The sequence below is a fragment of the Callorhinchus milii genome, unplaced genomic scaffold (genome assembly GCF_018977255.1).
Source record: "Callorhinchus milii isolate IMCB2004 unplaced genomic scaffold, IMCB_Cmil_1.0 Scaffold1, whole genome shotgun sequence".
NCBI lineage: Eukaryota > Metazoa > Chordata > Chondrichthyes > Chimaeriformes > Callorhinchidae > Callorhinchus > Callorhinchus milii.
The window spans coordinates 83,110,728-83,132,700 of record NW_024704742.1 but is presented as its reverse complement, the minus strand read 5'-3'; the positions used below and the strand labels follow the sequence as shown (position 1 = coordinate 83,132,700).

The following is a 21,973-nucleotide window of genomic DNA, read 5'->3' as shown; positions in this document are numbered from 1 at the left end:
TGCCCAAGTAAAGAAAAATAAATCCTAGCAATTCCATGTGCAAGTTTCAGATAAATGGATACAGTCAGGCACAGAATAGGTTTTGTGCAGTGCGCTGCAAAATGCTAGCAAGAAACCTCTTGGTTTGTTAGTCATTAATATTCAATTAGGGGCTGTAATTATATCTTGTAGCATCTCTGCAAGTCGACAAACCTATCTTTATTGTGCACAATATGCTGGCAGACAGATTAATGAAATAAGTACTGTTTTTATTATGTTTGTTTCTGTGACTGTGCTAAAAACCTTGCAGCATGCTGTTTATAGGCATAAGGTAAAAATTAAACTTTTTACAGGCGAGACAAGATTACCTCCATTAGAACGTTACGATGATTATATTCATGGCTTACAACTGGGAACAAACATCATTAACAGTTTTCTTTTCAATTTATTTGGGGAAAAAAGTTGCAAGCAGTTTACATCATTAGTCAGAAGGACCTTACTATTAACTCATAGTCGTCCTGCAGATGTGGTCTGGTGAGTTTACTTGTGAAATAACTACTGTCTATGGGGACTAAAATGGAGCAAAGCAGATTTCAAACTTTTTTTTAATAAGGCCTCAGAGTGGTAAAAGGAATTCAACAACAACTACTTGCATTTATATACCCTCATGGAGGGTAGCATCCCAGAGCGCTTGACAGATAGATTTTCTCCCTCTGAAAGCACGGCCGCCAATGGTGGAACGAAGGGAACAGATTGGTAACTGGGGAGAATCTCATTGAGGGATTCTGAAACCTCTGTACAATGATAGCCCTTCCTTCTGGTTTCTAGACCTGGAAGCGTGTCACGCAAACCAGAAGCGTTTCCGCTCCAAAAGTAGGTCGCGTCTCACTGCAGTGTCCGTGAGTCTTTTGATTTCCTGGAGGAATCCCCATTTGTGTCATTATTAAGTAAGAAATCCGTTTGATACTGTCACATTATAAACTCCCCTTTCCATATATTATAAAGAAAATAATATGTATCCAGGAATGATTCCAGGACAGTATTGTTACTGAGGGATCAGATGGTTCATATATAAAAGAATGGTGTTCAGGAGCGGTAACTGGAGAGAATCTCATTCAGGGATTCTGATAACTCTATAAAATGATAGCTCCAGTGATTTAGTGGATAGAGCTGCAGTTTATGGACCTGAAGCTCACTGGTTCAAATCTCTGTCTGTATTGTTTGCTGGTCTCAGCCTGGTTTGGAAGGGAAAGTTAAATTGTCTCCCGCTCTCCCTGGGATAAGTAGGGTAAACCAAGGTTCCTGCTTCTGGTTCCTCAACAGCACCTTATACGTGTTGTGTGTCTTTGGCAGTCGGGTGAGAGTCAGACAAAACAACAATAACAACTTGTATATAGCACCCTTCACACAGGGTAGCATTTCAGAGCACCTGAACAGACACGGCTGTGACATCCACCGTTTGTAGCTTTGACTGAGAATAAGGCTAAATCTACAAAAGTGTTTAGGAACAATTGGACTCAAAATGAACAGAGCAAAATTGTGATATTTCCTAACAGACTCGATGTATTATCATCTTTGTACCTATTATCTTATCTATCATTAATAGAGCATGGTAATTTACAATGTATTAAATAATAATAATAATCCTTGCATTTGATATAGTGCTTTTCATGTCTTCTCGATGTCTCAAAGCGCTTCACAGAATATCCTGTAAAGTGAATTGACTGTATATTTGTGGGTGAAACACAGCAGCCAATTGCCCACAGCAGTGTCCCACAAACAGTCGTGGATTGAACATGACCAATTTATTATTTTTTTGTTTTGGAGGGATTATTATTAGGCTCTGTGTGGAGTAAGGAAACTTGCCCAAGGTTTCGCGCTGCCTGGAATTGAACCCAGGTGTCTCGCTTGCAAGGCGAGTGCTCTAACCACTGAGCTACAGGACTCCACTATTACTAAACACTTGCCATGAGTGTTAACCTGTGGGCTTTTGAACAATACCCACTAAAGCCAGTCAGAAATCTTTCAACACCATCATTTTTGTTGTGCAATGCGGTCACTGCGTGTGTCACTGAATGTGTTTCACTACCACTTCACAGGATGCCTTCTTATCTACTGAGTAAAGCAATGCAGACTTACTGTGCGATAACTGACAGATTCATACCAGGAAAATAGTAGCCGCTGCACAATTGGACTGATTTACCTCTGTTCTCATCCTTTTTATATACCAACAGAGCGCGCCTCACTATGGGTGAAACCCAACAAACACAGACCGCAGGAGTGTTCCCCTTCATACCATTTTAGTCTCACTTACCTATATCCGTCAATAAAACTGGCATTAATATAGTCTGAGCCCTCCACTCCTCTGATTGGCTGTAGACATACTCTTGTGGATTCATATGGCATAATATTAACAAGGCGATTCTTGAATTTATTACATGGGAGATTGGCACTAATGAATCTTGATGTGTGAGCTTTAGTGTTGGCTAGATGCTGTGGAGGAAAAACAAAGAGTGTTTCAGTTACACTAGATAATGGTGCTATAAGAAAGTCATACACACACCAGCTAATAACATCAGCTCCTGGGCCAGAGTTCAACAATAGTATATTTAACATCAGTAATGGACACACCAATCAATCAAAAAGTGGATTGTTATGCAATTTATTGGCTAGATTCTGGCACTCTTAGGTACTTTTTCCTTTATGTACATATCTTTATATTTGACATACATGTCTTGGACTGAGAGAGCTAGCATGTTTCTTACGATTTCAAGTTAAATCAATGTGAAAGCTTTTTCCATTTGGGAAAATCAAGGCAGAAGCTAGGAAGTGACTGCCTTTTATTTTGGCAACGTGCCTTCATTTTGCTTCCCATTCACATAGCACTTGTTTGCGGTTTTAAATTTGAAGTGACAGACAGAATTGAGAAAGAAAAATATTGCATCCTCTGATAATATAAACATTAACAGTTAGTTGAAAAGTCTTAAAAAGTTATTCTGTTTGGCCAGGTTTATGTAATTACTTAAGGGAATATAATCATGCTAGGAATTCATATAGTGCTGTATCACATCGTCAAAACATCTCAAAAGCGGTTCACAGGATTTTAATGTAGAGTGCAGTAACTGCCTATTTTGTATGTGAACACGGCAGCCAATTTGTGCTTAGCAATCAATGTGCCACAAACAGCCATGAAGAGTATGGCCAATTTTATCTGGGGAATTACTGGCCACGGCACCAGGAGAAACTCCCTTCTCTTTTGAATAGTGTCATGGGATCTATAATGTCCACCTTTTGGATAATAAGCAACGACTTCCAATGGGATTCTTTAATAAGGATTCTGCGTGTGACTCCTTTCAATAACTGGACTTATGTGATGTAAACCCATTGGAATGCTGCTCTGAAAGTCTTTTTAATGCCAGGACTTTCTGTGAAATCTGTTCTGCAGGTCATAGCATCTCCCAATTTACAGAGGAATTTTCTTAAAATCCACAATAATATATACACATCTTGCAGCACTCGACATTGGTGGCTGGGTACCCAAGCTGAGGGTGGGAGGCAAAAGGGGTTGGGGGAAAGATGACCCAACCGTGGTCATAGAGGTACGTCTTGAGCCAAGATGTATTCGCATACACGATCCAACAAGCTGCCATGAGGTGAAGGATCAATTAATCTGGAAGACCATTGGCTTTTCAGTTTCTCCACTAAAAATAAACCATGATATGGTTCAAGCACAGGCTCAACCTCCAGGAGGCACAGTGACTTGTAGATGATGGCTGAATACCCATGTCAAATCAGTGGCAGTGGCGTTAACTATTATATTAAGCACCAATATTTTTCCTCAATAAGAAGACTTGAATTACCTTGAATTCCAGTTCCATTCCTGTGACGTTTTCTCCTGGCTCCACTTGTGTCAGCTTCTGGATATAAGCATACAGGTTTCTGGCTGGCACTTCGGTATTTCCACAAGTCACTGCTTCATGCAGTGCATCATGAATAAAGATATATTGGTCCTCAGTCTGAACCATGTAATTCCTCTGTGATCGCATTAGTGTTACGTGACCATAAATATCTACAGTTTTCTCGTGCTTTATTCTCTCCAACATGGCATCTATTACAATGAAGCACCCAGTTCTTCCAACTCCGGCACTAAGAACAAAGCATACAAATCAAACATTGAAATGACATTGATATCAGACATCTTCTCAGTGGTTTCTCTTAGCTCAGATTAGTCTAATCCCCCACCTCCTCTGCACTATTTCCTCTCCTGAAGCCAACCACCAATGCATTATAGGGGACCATCCCCTGATACCTCTGGCCCAAGTGTAAATACTGCACATGTAAGTCTGGTTTCAGATTAGTCTAATTCCCCACCTCCTCTGCACTATTTCCTCTCCTGAAGCCAACCACCAATGCATTATAGGGGACCATCCCCTGATACCTCTGGCCCAAGTGTAAATACTGCACATGTAAGTCTGGTTTTGCTGGTCTACCTGACCATAGGTGGCAATGTCAGTCCCACTGTAAATCAATGCATTTCTGTTGTTCAATCTCACCTGGTGGTGTAGACAAAAATGCTCTCAACCCTGCAAACCAAAGCTACAATGAATAGGGTAGTCTGAGCCTGACAAGGTCCCAGAGAAGTACCAGAGAAGCGCTTTGAACTGGTTAGATGCACACCTACCATTTTTGATTCCTGGTCTCTGTTCCGTTTTTTTTTAAATCAAGCAATAAAATTATGCAATTGTTGCTTATGTTTTTACGAACAAAAGTAGAGTAAAAGGAAGAGATGTCTGTGTCTGGTTTGTGTTCGTTCTTAAGAGGATTCTTAGTAAAGAATTCAAGTGGGCAAATTGAGACTCATTCTCAGTAGCTTGAAGTACATAATAATAATAATCCTTGCACTTGATATAGCGCCTTATTACGTCTTCCAGACGTCTCAAAGCGCTTCACAGAATATATTGTAAAGTGTATTGACTGCATATTTTGTGGGCGAATCGTGGCATCCAATTGCGCACTGACCTATGAACGGTGCATCCGCATGATCTACTTTGGGAGTCAAATTCCAACGTTTTGGTGGGAATTCTATTGGGATTCATTGTTACGGAATCTTGCTAAAAAATTCTAAAAGTGACTGAGAGGGGAGAATTTTAATCCCCAAAGTGGCCAAACCTCCTGCTGGAGAGGAGAAAGGGAGAAAAAAATAATGGCATACACTTGATGGGCTGAAAGGCCTCCTTCTGCGCTGTCAATTTCAATGTTTGTATGTGAAACAAATAATTTAAAAATAGTCTTATCTGAAGACCATGAATGCAGGGGTAATGGAAACATCACTTTGTTGTTGGAAGTTTATTAGTGTTTAATAGTGCATGGTTAATTGGCAAATGCACAGGCACGACAAGCAGCCCTATTGCATAGCTGACTTTTTCATTCGTTACGCATTAGCACAAAGCGAGAGACTTCACAACACAACATATGCAATGCATTAGCAGGCAGCCAAGTGATTTATAAAGGCTCAATGATTAATGATATCGGTTTGTTCCCTCAAAGGTTCTGCTACTAAAAACATAAATTTCACAATGCAATTCCACAGAAAAAGGAAGAGGAATTTTTCCTTTGAATTGGGAGAGGTGGCTGACCCTGAATTCAGTCCCGATAAGTTCTCAGGAGACGCTTAGCCATGTTGACATTCTCAAAACTAAACTGTGCACTTTGCATTACATTCAACAGCACTTGACGTCCATTCATAAACATCAGCTTCTTCTGAACGGCTCAGGGCAGAATGCACTCCCTTGCCACCTCTCTACTCCTGGAATTTCCGATTCCTCATTAACCTTTCAGGGGCTGCCTCATCTACACTGTAAATAATGTTGCTCCAGAAACATTTGTCACTGAACTGGTTAAAACGTGTGCACTTATTTCTGACAATAAGGCTAATAAAAAAACATCTTCAAGGATGGTGTCTTGTCTCTTCACATATTGAGTTGAGGCACAGATCAGTCATGATCTAATAGAATGGCCGAACAGAATCAAGGGGCTGAATAGCCTACTCCTGTTTCTACGTTCCTATGTATCACAAGCCTCTCATGGCTGCTGCAACTTCGAGAATATATCTGTCAGCTGCCGCATAAGGAGGGTGAAAAGTGTGACATTTCATGATCTGATGTGAGTTATCAATTCCAACCTGTTAGCAAATGTTGCATTTTTCGATCATTCCTAAATTCTAGACATAGTCCTCAAGTCTTTCCTCCTGACTGGATCACACTGATTTACTGCTTAGCCTAAACAGTGGTTTAGGCGGACACTTATTGAAACAATTATGACATTAATCTGGGATGACTGCCTCTCCTTGTGGGAAGCTGTTTTATTTGGACCCTAAGCTTGCTTCTAGAGAACAGGATATAAGCATGACAGCAATAACAGCAAAGCCTCCCAGGCCAGCTCCCCGTTAGCTCACTCCATAGTTGTGTCAAACGGACTGGACTGGTCTCTGGGTTGATCCCTGGCCTATTTAGCTGTTCTTGGATTTGGTAGCTCCAATTAACTGTTTTGGTCAACCAAGTGTCTGACACATGCGTAAACCCATCACCATGCTTAAGATTGTGGAGTCCTGTAGCTCAGTGGTTAGAGCACTCGCTTTGCAAGCGAGAGACCTGGGTTCAATTCCCGGCAGGGTGAAACCTTGGGCAAGTTTCCTTACTTCACACGCCTGATAATAATCCCTCAAGAAAAAAAACAATAATAAATTGGTCATTTTCAATCCACGACTATTTGTGGGATACTGCTGTGCACAATTGGCTGCTGCGTTTCACCCACAAATATACAGTCAATTCACTTTACAGTATACACTGTGAAGCGCTTTGAGACATCTAGAAGATGTGAAAAGCGCTATATCAAATGGAAGGATCATCATTATTATTATTATTATTATCCAAACCAAAGTGAGAATTCCATGAATCTCACCTACCCATGGAAATTCCAGATATAAATTGTTGGAATGGAATGCACACTCTCTCCCTATTATTAACTTCACTATCCTGGGCTAGGGAAGGGAAAAATCTGCCAGGGTTTTTACTTCTGATCCAGTGATCACTGCTGGAAAGTGTGCAATGTTATCTGCATGGCATGTCTCTAAGTAATAAATAATAATTCTTGCATATGATACAGTGGTTTTCATGCCGGGAGAACATCTCAAAGCACTTTGGAAGATTTACTGCAAGCTGCAGGGACGTGTATTCTGTAGGCTCATTCAGCCTGTCAAGGCTCACTGCCTTGGCTCACACTAGAACAATAGGCGAGGTACAGGAGGGAGACTGAGCATATGGAAAATTACAGTCAAATTACATCAAGAGAAGAGAAGGGAAGAGGAGAACATTGTTAAGAGAGAGAGAGAGAGGAGAGAAAGAGAATGAGAGGAGAGAAAGAGAAAGGAGAGAGAATAAGAAGGAAAAAGGGTTAAAAAGTAAACTAAGCATGCTGCTCCATCAGTCAGTGGTAATAATCCTTGCATTTGATATAGTGCCTTATCACATCGTTGAGACATCTCAAAGCACTTCACAGAATATAATGTAAAGTGAATTGACTGTATATTTTGTGGGCAAAACGCGGCAGCCAATTGGGTATAGCAATGTTCCACAAACAGTGGTGAATTGAATGACACTTTTTTTTTTTTTTTTACAGATTATTACCCTCGGAAAGTGATCTGCCAATTGACTAATAACTAGGTTCCTACTTATTTCTAGGTAAACCGTGTGGAGTAAGGAAACTTGCCTAAGGTTTTGCCCCGTCCAGGAATCAAACCAACGTCCTCTTGTTGCAAGGAAAGAAAGCTAACCAATTTGCTTACGAAACTCCACATTGATGGAATGCTTCACTTACCTGCAATGTACAACCATAGGCCCAGCATCGGGAGGATTACAGGCTTTCACTCGCCTCAAGAAGGCCAAGAAAGGTGTGGGATGCTCTGGAACGCCATGGTCAGGCCACGCGGTGAACTGGAACTGTCGGACTTCCCTCTTTTCACTGGAGCCGTTCTGTCAGGATTCCACACAGCCATGTTATTGCAACACAATACACATCACATTTATTCAGCACCTTGCATGTCAGGAGGACAACACTGCTGGCTGGGTACCCGATCTGGGGAGGGGGAGCCGAAGGGGTGGGGAGAGATGTGAAAGTAGTCAAGGAGGTATGTTTTGAGATGTGTCTTGAATGATGAGGGAGTGAGTCGATGGGACTTGGAGATGAGGTTCTAGGGACAGGAGCAAAACGTCTGAAAGCCTGACAGCCGCATGTTAGCACGTTGTCATTAGCATGTTGACACACACAAAACTCCAGTGCGATAATTGACAAGTGGTGGGGGGGGGGTGTCATGCTGACTCACATAGTGACATCCGCTGCCTGTCTTTCACAGATCAAATCATGCCACTTTGTTGTCTTCAATGAATGAAATGGTGATTAGCCTGGCAGATTTTACAACCGCAAATCTGATTTAACTATGGGAAACTGCAGAGATCTGAGCCATAGGTGGCAGGCCATGCTGAGGAATTGTCCTCTACCGAAACCACAATGAATCAAGTGAATGGACAAAGTGCTTTAGTCACAAAAATGTACAGGAGACGTTGTACATGAGCTATTGAAACGTGAGTGCTTTCAATGTGACCTGTGCCCCTTTAGCGTTTATACAGGCTGAGCTTAATGTAAAGGCAGCATTTCCTGTTTAGGGGCATATTGCCCAACACTGAATGAACACCATTTCATGAGATTGAATGCACTCCAATGACAACAGTTCTATCAGGAATGGATAGTTGCACTGGACAGTGCTGGTTGCTTGGTTTTCAATTGCCCCATTTCAACACTTTATATATAAACCGTGTTTAGTTTTTGAGAATACATCAGGTGATTTTGGAGAAAGATCATGCATGCAGAGATATTTCAAACTATATCATATAGGAGAGAAACAAACAATAAACAGGAAATGTTGGCCAAAGCCCAGCCAGGGATCAGCTTGGAGTAACATATGCCATAAAGCTGGAATAAAAAGCAAAGCTTATTGTCAGATAAGAAGCATTACATTGCAATAAATACCTTGTATAATGCAAATGTTCTAACACAGTAGGTTGCCAGTTCCACTGTATCCAGCAATGTGACCTGGATCAATCCAAAAGTCTCTGTGCCTCTAGAAGGCCAATATTGGTCACATTTCACCTATAAGATGAACCAAAGATCTAGAATGAAGAGAGATGTCTCCCCAGAATAAGGAATACAACAACAACAACAAATTACATTTGTAAAGCGCCTTTCACATTGAGAGGGCATCCCAAGATGCTGAACAAACAGAGATTTGGACCCAAGCAGGGGGTTGTGATTGGGAGCGGTGGAGAGCAGGGAGGGTAGACGTAGGAGAGTGTTTGAAGAAGATGATCTTGATACCCTCTTAAAGTTCACAAACTCAAGTGTTCTGAAAGCAGCATGTTAGCGCAACGTAATGTTCACAAGTGTTTGTTAGTAGAGAAATATTTCAAAAGGGGAGTTGAGGAGGAGCTTTCGCTTCCTTTAATTGCAGTGGAGCTCCATTATAATGTGCTTCATTGTAATGTGGGTTCACTTATAATGCTCTTTTGGGGGGGTTTCTGGTTCCTACACAATAGCCATTTTCCTGGTCATCAGGTCACCGCTAACGTCACTTCCAGCCACGTGAAAGTGACAAACTGATGTACCTGGAGGTTGGCCATTTTGTAGCACTTGAGAAGCCGGCTGTCTGTACACATGGAGTGATGTCACGGATTAGCATTGTTGTGATGCAGAAGTGATCCCTATCTGTCAAAAACACTGGTCAGGATTTTATGGCTCCCTATTACTATAGTATAAAGGGGCCCTATTGTATATTCAAAAGAGTCTTGACTAGTTATTGACAAGTTTTGGTGAATATTCTACCGACGTAGTTCCAGAAAAGAACAACACTCTCTTTGGAATCATCATCACATTACCACTTATAGCAGTAAGTTACCACATAATAACATATAATAACAATAATCCTCACATTGGGTCTAGTGCCTTTCATGTCAGGAGGACGTCTCTGAGCGCTTCACAAGATATACTGCAAAATGGAGTGACCACGGATTTTGTGGATGAATGCATAATTTAAAAACAAATAAGGTAAAGTAGAAAAAAAAGTTGAAGTAGAGGGAATGGAAATACAAGATCTGCTACCCAGTATAAATGAACACTTGTTACGTTGCATCTGGTCTCAGATGGGGCTGCGATTGGGGAAGAAAAGCCTCCTCCTGCCTTGGCAGACTTCAGGAGCCTGCAGTCTAGTGTGGCTGTGGCCTTAAGTCCCTCATCTTCAAATTTAAGATCCCATAGAATTTCAGAAAAAAAGTTTGAAACTCAAATCATAATTTTGAAAGGGTACCCCTCAAAATTATGACTTAATTTAAGAACTTCCATATTAGATTTGAGTAGTCTTCAATCTAAGGCCGTGAGAATTTGGGTCTCTGATACAATTATAGACTATTAGCTCTATCTTCAACATGCCATGCGATGATAGATGGCAAGAACGCATTTGACATTGTTACAATTCCACCCCCCACGGCAAATATATATATACACACACACACACACACACACACAAAGCATGCATTAGACAGTTCACCACCTAAACCATAGAGCAAAGACATCTGGGTATACATCGCCTTGATGACACTAAACTGAGGACAGAAAAGTGATATTAGAAATCCTATGTTGGTTGGCCTTTATCTGTTTAAACATACACATTCTCAGGTTAGCGAACGCTGAATCCCATACAAAATAAAAAAAACAATCTCAAGCTAATATAATAAGATGCAAAGGCAGGCACCCTGCAGTATGTTAAATGGGGGCAGTATTATAATTATAAGGATGAAAATATAACAGTTCTTGCTGGAAGGCAATGGATGTGGAATTCCATTAAGTTTATAGCATTGAAGAGATTAAAAAGTACCTGCTGTTTTTTCAACAGCACTAGCAGAACCTAAAACAACCCTGTGGTATTCTAAAACATGGACTGTATCTTTTACTACAGGGAATGGCTGGAACAAGGACTACGAGGAGAAGTGTTAACAGAAGCACACAATGGACAATGGTGGCTCTTTCTGCAACAACTGCTATTATGTGAATCACAACAATTTGCCATTTTCAATTCAATTCAGACCTTGGGAGCCTATCAGCGTTCATACATTTCTAGCTTTTACAAACTCCCTCTCTGCGTCCAATGATAAACAACCTTTTGAGACATCTTGGCAAAGTGATAAGGCACTGTACAAATGCAAGGATTATTCTTGTTACTTTAAAGATAAATAATCCTTTGAGGAACAACATCAACAAGAGACTTAATTCTGAGAGGTGTTTCAGAATGAAGTCACTTTTATATCACAGGCAAAAATAACTGCAAATCTCCACAAATTCTAATTCATTCAATGGAAACAAAAACCCATCTGTTTCCTCTATACTTTATGTGAATGATCGTATAACCAGAGTATTCTGGCTTTCTTGGGTGGGGTAGTTGGGTGGAGGAGGGATTATTATTAATTATTTTTATTTGAGGAAATGAAGTCCATTACTTTCCATCCTTCAGATGAGACGTTAGACTGAGGTCCCTTCTGCCAATTCAGGTAGATATTAACGATCTCATGGCACTATTTGAAAAGAGGAGTTTTCTCCTTGTGTCCTGGTCAACAATCCCCCCCAATAAAATTGGTTACTCATTTCATGGCTGATTGTGGCATGTCGCTGTGTGCAATTATTATTATTTACCTTTGGGAAGCTAAAAGTACTCATAATTAAGGCTTTAAAGGGTTTCAATATTAATTATGGTTGTGTAAAGGTTCTTGATTTGGTTGGGGGTTTTCACCTCTTGCTTGGGAATGCAGAGGCTTGCTGAAGGGCAACAATAATTTATAGTTCCGGCTGCTCTGTCTGTCATTAAACAGGGCACAAAGTTTTTGGAAAAGAGATGTGTGAAAAAAATCAAAAGTGCAAGGGGTGAATGGTAATAGGATTCATACGTTTCTCATTCATCACTTGTAGATTTATGAGATTTTAATAATATCTTGATGCAGTACAGGACCTTAAGTAAATACTTTTCAACGTTACAACAAAATGCATTGGGGTTGCGATGTCAGCCTTGATCCTAACTAGTCAGCCCTTCAATAAATTGGCAGTATTCTTACATTTGATATAGCACCTTATTACCTCATTGAGACATCTCAAAGTGTTTCATATGATTTACTGTGAAGGTTTAGTGACTGTGGATATACAGGCAAATGTGCAGCCAACTTCTATGAAGCATTGTCCTGCAAACAGCTTTGAAGTAAATGATTGATTTTATTTGGGGAATTGTTGGCCAGGACACTGTGAGAAATTCTTTTCTGTTTTCAAATAGTGCCAAGGGATCTTTACCATCCACCTGGACATGCAGATGGGATCTTGCTTTAAAATCTCATCCAAAGCATGGCATTTTGGACAATACAAAGCTCCCCCAGCATCTAGTTGGAGTGTCAGCCTGGACAAATATGAGCTGGTGAAGCTCTGTATTGTCCAAAATGTGGGGCTTGAACTCACTGAATAAGCCAGACTCACGTATTCTTAGAAGAGCAAATACCCAGATGCAAAAATGAGTCAAATGGCCTAAATTCTATGGTTGAAAATTCAACATCTTTTTCTGAGTTTATTGTTTTTTTCTGTTCCTATCTATCAGACATGCCTTGTGTCTGGGTGCAGTCCCACAGGCCACCCCTGGTCACTTACAGTCACTCTTTGAATGCAGTCTATAATAGTATGGGAGAGTGAAATGGGAAATCACAGCCAAAGACAATCCTGTCCTCACTCAATCTCCACTGTTCACTAGAAGGTAAGGGAGGGGGGGCGGGGGGGGGGGGGGGGTTGGTGGTGGGGGAGTGGAGAAGCCGCTATTCAGTAGTCAGAGAAATGATGCATGTGCTGACTGGAACTTAACCGCTCAGGAGCAGGAACTGTGACTAGCTTTTCCCTCCCCAAAGTCTCTGTACTGGAATGGGACTCAATGTCATGTCACCTCTCTGATTACCATCTGCAGTATTGTTCTCCCCTCCCCCTTGTGGCTAGTGAGGGGTACGGGTAGTGAAGATGAACTGCCACCACATCTGAGACCGATGAACATGACACAGACCTGGTCTAGAAGCTGTGACCTTCCTCGTCTTTACGCCTCAGCTCTACTCTATGGGTTGTAAACCACAGAGCTTAAGCCATTTTTAAAATTTACAGTCACCCACGAGGCTGAACGGTTGACGATTTGCCAGTGGGAAAGTGGATGGGGAGGTTGACGGGAGAGAGAACAACATGATGCATGATAGGAAAGCAGAGACACAAATGATTTGAACAACTTTAACAACTCTCCAGCTTTTCAAACTGGCGCTCAGTAGTTGCAGCATCGTCAAACTACACATTATCTTGTGAAAAATTCTAATATCAAGTGCAATTAGCGGAACGGACAAAACCAAAAGGCACATTCCATTATTCACTGCAGCTTTGGCATACACTCCAGCATCGTAAATTTTAGTTTTTTTTAATATCATTACAGAAATGCTGCTGTAGTCCTCAGAGAGTTATTGGAGCCAGACATGGAGAGGATTAAACACAGTGAAACAAGTCGAAAAGTCGAGAGGCTCAGAGAAAATATAGTGAGGAGGGAGGGTTCTGTAAGTAAAGTAGTGAATTTGTGTGTGAGAGAGTGGGAAGTATGGGGTGAGAGGGTAGAGAAAGAGGAATGTAATTAAATGAAGGATGACTACACCGAAACACAGCTTGGAGATGAGGCTTTCCTTATAATTAAAAAATACAATGCAAAATTACATTTGTATTGTGCCTTTCATGTTGTGAGGATGTCCCGAGGTACTGGACAGTCAGGGATTTGGACCCGCGTAGGGGAGTTGGGATCAGGGAAGGTGGAGGGCAGGGAGGGTGGCCGAAGGCATGGTTGAAGAGGAAGGTCTTGAGACGTGCCATGAAGGAGGCAAGGGAGGGAGCGAGGCGAAGGGAATGTGGGTTGGAATTCCAAAGGGTGGGGGAATGGAAGGGTAATGCCTCTATCTTTGATGCAGTCATTGTTGGAGAGTCCAACCAGTATTTTGTAACATTTACACAGGAAGATGAGATGCGTTTTTTATATAATTATAAGTAAGGGGTACATTTCAAGGAAATATCATTGGACAATTCATAGCTATGTTGAACTTTGAAACCCTTAAAGAAACACGCATTTCATTTTCTTGTGTAAATGTTACAAAATACTGATTGGATTCTCCAATAACTGTATCAAGAATAGAGGCATTACCCTTCCATCCCCCCACTCCCCAATGACTGCTGTTTTACATTAAAACAAAATTAAATTAAGGTCTTATGTCTAATCCTAGGATCTAATCTTTAATAAATTAAACACTGCTGCGACGTGCCAGCGCTCTGATAGGCATGATTTAAGAGACTGTCTGTTGTTGAGAAAGGCACGTGATATGATGATAAGATCCCCTCACGTGGTTTCCAATGAATAAATCATGGGATTTCTCAGCAAGGAATAATTGAATCTGCATTTTGTAAGAAGTGCCCTGATTATTAAAGAAAAGCGAATTCTCTTTGATGAAACAATATCAGAGAATGATGTAAAATGTCAAACCCTGGATCGCTCTTCTAATTTAGTCATCATGACAACGATCGCACTACGCTGCTCCCAAATCATCCTCCAGAAGTCTCCGAATGTCTCGGGCAGAGCGCCTTGCGTTGCGATGTACGCATTCTGCTTTCTGTACCCGTCAATGTAGTTGGAATTAGAATAATCGCTCCCTGGTATGCCTGCAGAAAGAGAACAAGGAACGATTGAGTTTTTGGGCTAACCAGGAGTCTGACATACTTGGAAATCCATCTCCATCCTTAAGAGTTTTCAAACAACAACTTGCATTTATAGTTTCGCCCACAAAACAGTCAATTCACTTAGCAGTACATTTTGTGAAGCGCTTTGAGATGTCTCGAAGACGTGATAAGGTGCTATATCAAATGCAAGGATTATTATTATTATTATATACTGTCTTTCTCATAGAATAAAAAGTTAAGAGCATTGTACAAGGACAGGGCTGGATGCTGAGCAATGGCTATGGGGCGCGGGGGAAGAGGGAGGTGATGTTACCTGTAAGAATTCGAGGTAGGACTTAGATAAATGGAGATGGGAGATAGAGGGGTAGAGGGAGGGAGTTTCAGATGTCGGGAGTGTAGAATCTAAAGGCTTGACCAGCAATGGTAGCAATAAGAGCTCAGTGGAGGCCATAAGAGCTGAATTAGGAGGAGGGAATGGAGGAATGGGGTAAGAGAAATTCAGACTGAGATTAGCACATACAGTTCCACCTACATCAGCAAATTTCCATGTTTGTAACGGAATGCAGACTCTTTCCCTGGAGAGATGCATCCTACTTACCTAATTGTGGAGTTTAGCCTGACGCGAACAAAAGTTTGGGGACCTCAGAGTGTGCATTGTGGTACCCTTCGAGTCCAACCCGTGAAAACTATTTATCTTGCCTTTGAGAACTTCTTGCTGCCTGTGTGGTCCATCCTACCTGTTAGGGCTTTGCATTGGATAGCATTGTATCGAGTTTGTAAGAAAGTAGAGTATTGCATAGGGTTAACAGGAAGAATCCCTGTTCCCAGTGCAAAGAATGACAATAACAATCGAGCAGAGAGATGGATTTTTCAAACCTATATAATGACTGTAAAGAAGAAACCCACTACAACATCCAAAGATAATAGTTTTCTCCACTAATGTTTTTATAATGTAAGTGTGCTCGTGAAACCCCAGCAGCCTATTTTTCAAAATAAAATATTGAAGGTCATTGGATATCCAAAATGCTGTGTTAACCTTGGGAAAAGGTACACACAGTTACGGCATCTGTATTCAATAGCCACACTTTGAACAACCTGTAGTACCTCAGACAGAACACGTTGTTTCAATGGAAAACATCTGTTCAGCTGCATGCGTGAAGCTGTCTCTCAACCCTCAATGTTGCAACCTCTGTTCTCAGTTCAAATGGAATAAAAGGCCTTAGTTAGCACTGGACGCAGGAATGCAATTGAAGCCTCCAGTGTCTCCCTCCAAGAAAGTACCTTCTATAATAATAATCCTTGCATTTGATATGGGGCCTTCTCACGCCTTCAAGACATCTCAAAGTACTTCACAGAACATACTATAAAGTGAATTGACTGTATATTTTTGGGACAAAAACTGTAGCTTCACCTCCAAGTCCAGTTGGTTTTCATACATTTGCTGCCAAAAGGGAAGGTTTTTTCAGGTCCCTATCAATGTTTTATTTGTTAAAGTATAGAATTTTTCATATTTTTCAGTTGAAGACCATTGTGCTCAAATTCACCAATGCACAACATTTTTGGACAATTCTTAAATTCTGTTTTAATTTTAAAGCCAAACTCCAGAGTTCTTTTTCATTACTGTGGAAAAGGGGCTTCCAATTTGAATTTAAGATTTGTTGTTTCCAAACTTCTGCCAATCTCGCAATTTAAGACGCTGGCCTTAGCCTTAAGAACCTGGGGTTTGGGGCCCCAGGAGCACAAGTCCTGGCTGATTTCCCCTCCCTAGTTTACAATGCTGAGTTCAACAATAGTATCCTTGCTATCGGCTTGACTCAGTGAGAAAACTCAGCACAGGCTGGGAATCAAACCTGAGACCTTCCCACCTGGTCCGCTGTTGGGGCTCAATTACACACTGGATTCATTTTTAACCATGTGTCAATTTGGTTGGCAGCAATCCTATTGAATGCCAGTATCAAAACAGCTATCGTTCCAGTATGTTTCTTACAGGAGGCCTGACTGCAAAACACAGGTGCAAATCAAGTACATCCAACTCCTGCGCTCCGGATTTTTTTTTGAAAATACATTTCTGGCCTTGAAAACTATTTTTTTTAAAACTGTAATTCTGGATTCAGAACAATCTCCAATTGGACAGGAACAAAGCCAGTGTTGTTAAATCTGTTGTTAAACCTTCACTCCACGATAAGGCCAGTTTGCATCTATTTTCTGCACCCTGCTGAGTGGATGAAAACCGTGCAGCCAAATAGAAAAGATGTAGACCCTACTTCAATCTCGGTGGATATTTGTCCCTTCCCATATCCATGGCACCAGCTCTCTGGACTGTCAGAAATTTTCTATGCCAAGGGCCCCAAACCTGCTCGTGTTGGCACAATCAGCTCTTTCAGTGCTGCACCCAAGCACGCATGCTGCCTACGGTTTTCGCAAATAAGCCTTGGCTCCCGCTACACCAATCACTTTCAGTTACATCAGGGAACTGATAAATCAAAGAGGAGCCATTTTCTCTGTGTGTGATTTGTAAGTGAGTGTTTTAATCAAAAAATGCATGATACACTGTCTGGACAGAACACAATCTAGTATTTATTTTGTTTTTCAAACTCTGCTTCCCTACAAAGAGGGGAATTAAAAGTTTGAAAGTCAAAGAGAAACCACCTATCACTGGGTGAACATGAATCCCATCTTTTTAGTGCTTGTTGTCCGATTCACCTCCCATGACCTCAACAGTTGTGGTCACCTGAGCACTCCCTTTGTACCAATACAATACAATTTACATGGATATAGCAACTTTCACCTTGTGGTGACACTGCTGGCTGGGCATCTGAGCTGGGGTAGGAGCCAAGGTGGGTGGGAAGGGGAAAAATGACTGAAAGCACAGTCAAAGAGGTATGTCTTGAGGCGGACAAACCTACACTACAGATTTATATTACAGAGTCACTTCAATCTGTAACATTTGTGTTCAAATCCCTTCAATCTCTGGCACCTCCCTACCTCTCCGACCTCCTCACTCCCCAATCCACCACCTGGTGTCTCCCCTCGACTGGTACTGGCCTCCTGCTCGTACCTCGCACCCTCTGCCCCACTGTCGGAGGTCCCGCTTTCAGCCACTACTCCCCAAAATCTGGAACACTCTCCCTCAATCCCTCCACCTTGCCCCCTCTGTCACCTTTTTCAAGTCGTGCCTGAAAACCTTCCTCTTCAACCGGGCGTATGGTCACCTCCCCCCTCTTCCTGGCTCGGAGTCAGTCTCTGCGATTGTTAAGCTCTCTGAGACGCTACCCTGCGTGGAGGGCACTATATAAGTGCAAGTTTTGTTGACTGTGACACTGCAGAATCATACAATCATAGAATTATACAGCACAGAAGGAGGCCATTCGGCCTATCGTGTCTGTGACGGCTCTTTGAAAAGAGCTATCTAAATCAATCCCACTCCCCCGCTCTCCCCATAGCCCTGCAAACTTGTCTCCCCCAAATAATTATCTGTAGAAAGTGCAAGCTTGTTCCTGTTATCACTCTACTGTGGCTTTCACCATTGGTGCTAGATTCATACCCAAACAATGTAAGACAAGAGAAGCAGCAAACTCGATTGGTTTTATTCACCCCTCCAATTATCTACACTAGACTTTCAATCCAGCCCTCCAAAAGTTACTGTCTTCATAAAAAGTGTTTAGCAAGCCAAAAAATTTTGCACTATTTTATACTTACAGGGACAAAAACAAGTGACCCTATATTCTGGCAGGTATTAGATTACATATTATATTTTTCACTACCTGAGTTGTGTTAACCATGTGGAAATGCTCATGTACAGGGACCCTTAATGAGATGTTGACCAACCAATGAAAGGATTACAACTGAGACTAAATCCGCAATGTTTATATGCTGCAAGGGAACAACATAATACCAACAGTTTCACTAGCTGCTCCATAATTGCCCTGCAGCTCTCCTGTTCCACATTAAATAGCAATTTGCTTGTGTATCTCCAGATACTGAGTGCATGTTTGCTGCAACGGGAGGGCTTATAGATTGGATATCAGGTGAATCTGACAGCTTGAAGGCCCTTGTGTTTGCTGGTTCTCGGCGGCTTGCAGTGTGAGACAGTGGTGGAGCCGAGCGATGTTGCGGAGGTGGGGAAAGGCAAAGTGGGTCATGGCATGGATGTGGGGTATGAAGGACAGCTGAGGGTCGAACAGGACCCTGAGGTTCTGTAGGAACTCCATCCATAGAAGGAGATGCTGTCAGCGCCCAAGGTATGGAGGCTCTGATGGAGCCAAGAAGGAGGGCCTTGGTCTTGTTGACATTTAACTGCAGGAAGTTGGCTCTCATCCAGGAAGTGATGTCCAACAGGCAGTCTGTGAGGACAGCAATGGTCCTGGAATTGAAGGTGGAGGCAGAGAGGTAGAGTTGGGTGTCATCTGCATACATGTGGAAGTTGATGCCTTGTCTGCAGATGATGTCACCAAGAGGGAGCATAAAGATATTGAAAAGGAGGGGACCAAGGACAGAGCCCTGAGGGTTGTCACACGCTGGAAGAGAAGCCATTAGTGGCGACAAAGTGGAGATGGTGGGAGAGGTAGGATTCAAACTAGGCAAGGGCAAGTCTATGAAGATTGATCTGAGAGGAGAGGTGGCATAGGAGGATAGAATGGTTGACAGTGTTGAAGGCAGCAGAGAGGTTGAGGAGGATTAGGAGGCTGAGAGAGCCCTGTTTTGCAGATATTCAGAATGTCGTCAGTGATTTTGACCAGGGCTGTTCCGTGCTAGAGGCAGCATGGAAACCCGATCGGAGGGTTCAAAGAGGGAATTTTACATGAGTATTTTTTAAATACAGGAAGGGTATTCTACAAAGATGAGATCAAAAAGGGCTGATGAGCCTCTTTCATCTAAAACTTTATTGTTATTGGAGTAATTTGAGACATAACCATGTACGTATCTGAAATAAATGAATGCTCCTTTTACTCCTCACCTATTAAGTATAGGTTATTAGTGCACAGATAATTTTGTTAAGTGATTAGAAAGTTAGAAATGGGCCAATTAATGAGCCATGCAGAAAATGTGGGTCACCTTCAGTTGATGGGCATAAAAGAGCTGAAATAACATTATTAACCATTCAGCAGTCTCTGAAAATAACTTCCCTGTGGTGCAATTCTGGTGCCTTATCTGTTCATTTCACATAGTCCCTTGTCCACATCATTTATCTAGATCCAACTTGTGACTTCGCAGAATCATAGAATCTTACAGCACAGGAGGCCACTTGGCCCATCGTGCCTGTGTCCACTAAATCAGTTCTAAAGTTCTAAATCAGATGCCCAATACATATCAGTTTGTTTTCTTTCTATCTCCATGTCACACAATCACAAGAGCCGTTCGGATGAAGAAGGCCCTTTGGCCCATCTCACCTGTTCCAGAAGTTAATTATCCTCTGGGTGAAGAAATACTTCCCGGTATCTGTCCTGAAATTATCCTTTGGAGATCCTAAATTGTCCCTCTTTTCTGCTGTCTAGATACATCTGAAAGTTTTGTGCTTTCTCAATCCCATTTAAAATCGTTTTATCTTTTTAAGGTCCCCTCTGAGATATCTGTTTTCAAGACTGAAGAGCCCTAGTTTGTCTAATTGTTGCTCAGAGCTCAATCCTATAGCATTATTGGGAGCAACCAAGTGCTCTGGGACGCTACCCCACATGAAGGTCGCTATAATAAATGCAAGTTGTTGTTGTTATTGAGCATTCCTTGTTGCTCTCCTGTGCACTACCTCTAGGGCATGGGCAGCCCCTTTATGTTGCAGTGACTGAAATTGAATGCAGTACTCCTGGTGTGGTCTGAACAAAGCACTTGAGCATGAGAACAGCTTGAGTATAACTTATTGCACCACAATTGACCTTCCATTTCCTAAACTATATATGGATTCTATGTACCAGTGTTTGCCGTTAAGAGATGATCACAATCAAACTTGTAGAGACTGTAGGATATTACGAGTCAGGCATTTACTTAGGACCTCAAAGAGTATTCAAAAGTTTAACAACTCTAATCGATACTCCTCTTCTCCCTGGCCTCCTACAAATCTCCACAGGTTTTAGTGTGAGCTGCTGTACTGGGAGCTTGGTTTGAAGGCTCTAATATCTATGTGGCTCTGAAGACAACACTCACCATCAATTGCTGACAGCAGCACCCGGGAATGGTCATATGCAATGACATTTGCATATCTATTCTTTGGTTTGTTCACCTCCATGTTTGAGTGTTCCCATGTAAACTGCTGGCCAGGATCAATTGACTGAAAGAAAACAACAACAACAAAATTACATGTGTATAGCGTCTCTCATGTCGGCACGGCGTCCCAAGGCGCTGGACAATCAGTGTTTCGGACCCGAGCTGGGGGTCGGGATAGGGGAGGGTGTGGGGCAGGGGAGGAAGGAGGGCTCCTGAAGGCACGGTCGAAGAAGAGGGTCTTGAGACAGGTCTTGAAGAAGGCAAGAGAGAGGGCGAGCGACATAAAGACAGAGGGAGGGATAGACGAGTGGGAGAAAGAAAAGTTATTATTTGTTTAATCAAAGCTCTGATAAAGAAAGAGATTAACTTCTTTATAAATTGTGCTCAGATCATCCTCCCTGTGACTGCTTAGAAAGCGATATTGGATTTCAATACCACAATATTTCCTTTCCAAATTTCCCACACATTTTTGTGCTAGTGGTTCTGCAGACTCCAAAAAAATCAATATTAGATCTCAGAAAAGGAGCTCTAAACACGCGTATATATGTGTGCGTGTGTGTATATATATATGTATTTATAAAAATATATATATATAGAGAGAGAGAAAGAGAGAGAGGGTCTCAGAACAGGTCCAAGGTCTTGCTGTTGTCTGGGGGCATTGATTATGTCCAGGTTGGTACCATTTGTATCGGATTTGCACTCATTATGTTTCCCAAATAATTGCTTAGTGGTGAAATGTTGAAGCATGGAACAGAAAGGCTGTGTTTATTTAAGCACTCCCCTGCAAACTTCTTCAACCACTTGTTATTACAATAATAACAAAATAATAATCCTTGCATTTGATATGGTGCCTTTCACTTCAGGAGAATGTCTCAAAAATCTTCACAGGATTTACGGTAAAGTGCAGTGACTGTATTTC

The 21,973-nt window shown here is 41.8% G+C and overlaps 1 protein-coding gene across 8 annotated transcripts in view; it reads right to left on the bottom strand.

Annotated features, from left to right (window-relative positions):
• LOC103185469 (protein tyrosine phosphatase receptor type D) overlaps window positions 1-21,973 on the bottom strand; it is a 327,531-nt gene that overhangs the window by 15,860 nt on the left and 289,698 nt on the right. For all 8 annotated transcript variants that reach the window (XM_042332552.1, XM_042332524.1, XM_042332528.1 and 5 more), the window contains 6 exons: window positions 20,995-21,118; window positions 14,663-14,838; window positions 9,064-9,183; window positions 7,855-8,009; window positions 3,840-4,125; window positions 2,294-2,472 (listed from right to left, as the gene is read on the bottom strand). In XM_042332552.1, coding sequence (XP_042188486.1) covers window positions 2,294-2,472; window positions 3,840-4,125; window positions 7,855-8,009; window positions 9,064-9,183; window positions 14,663-14,838; window positions 20,995-21,118 — 1,040 coding nt within the window. The remainder of the gene's footprint in view (window positions 1-2,293; window positions 2,473-3,839; window positions 4,126-7,854; window positions 8,010-9,063; window positions 9,184-14,662; window positions 14,839-20,994; window positions 21,119-21,973) is intronic.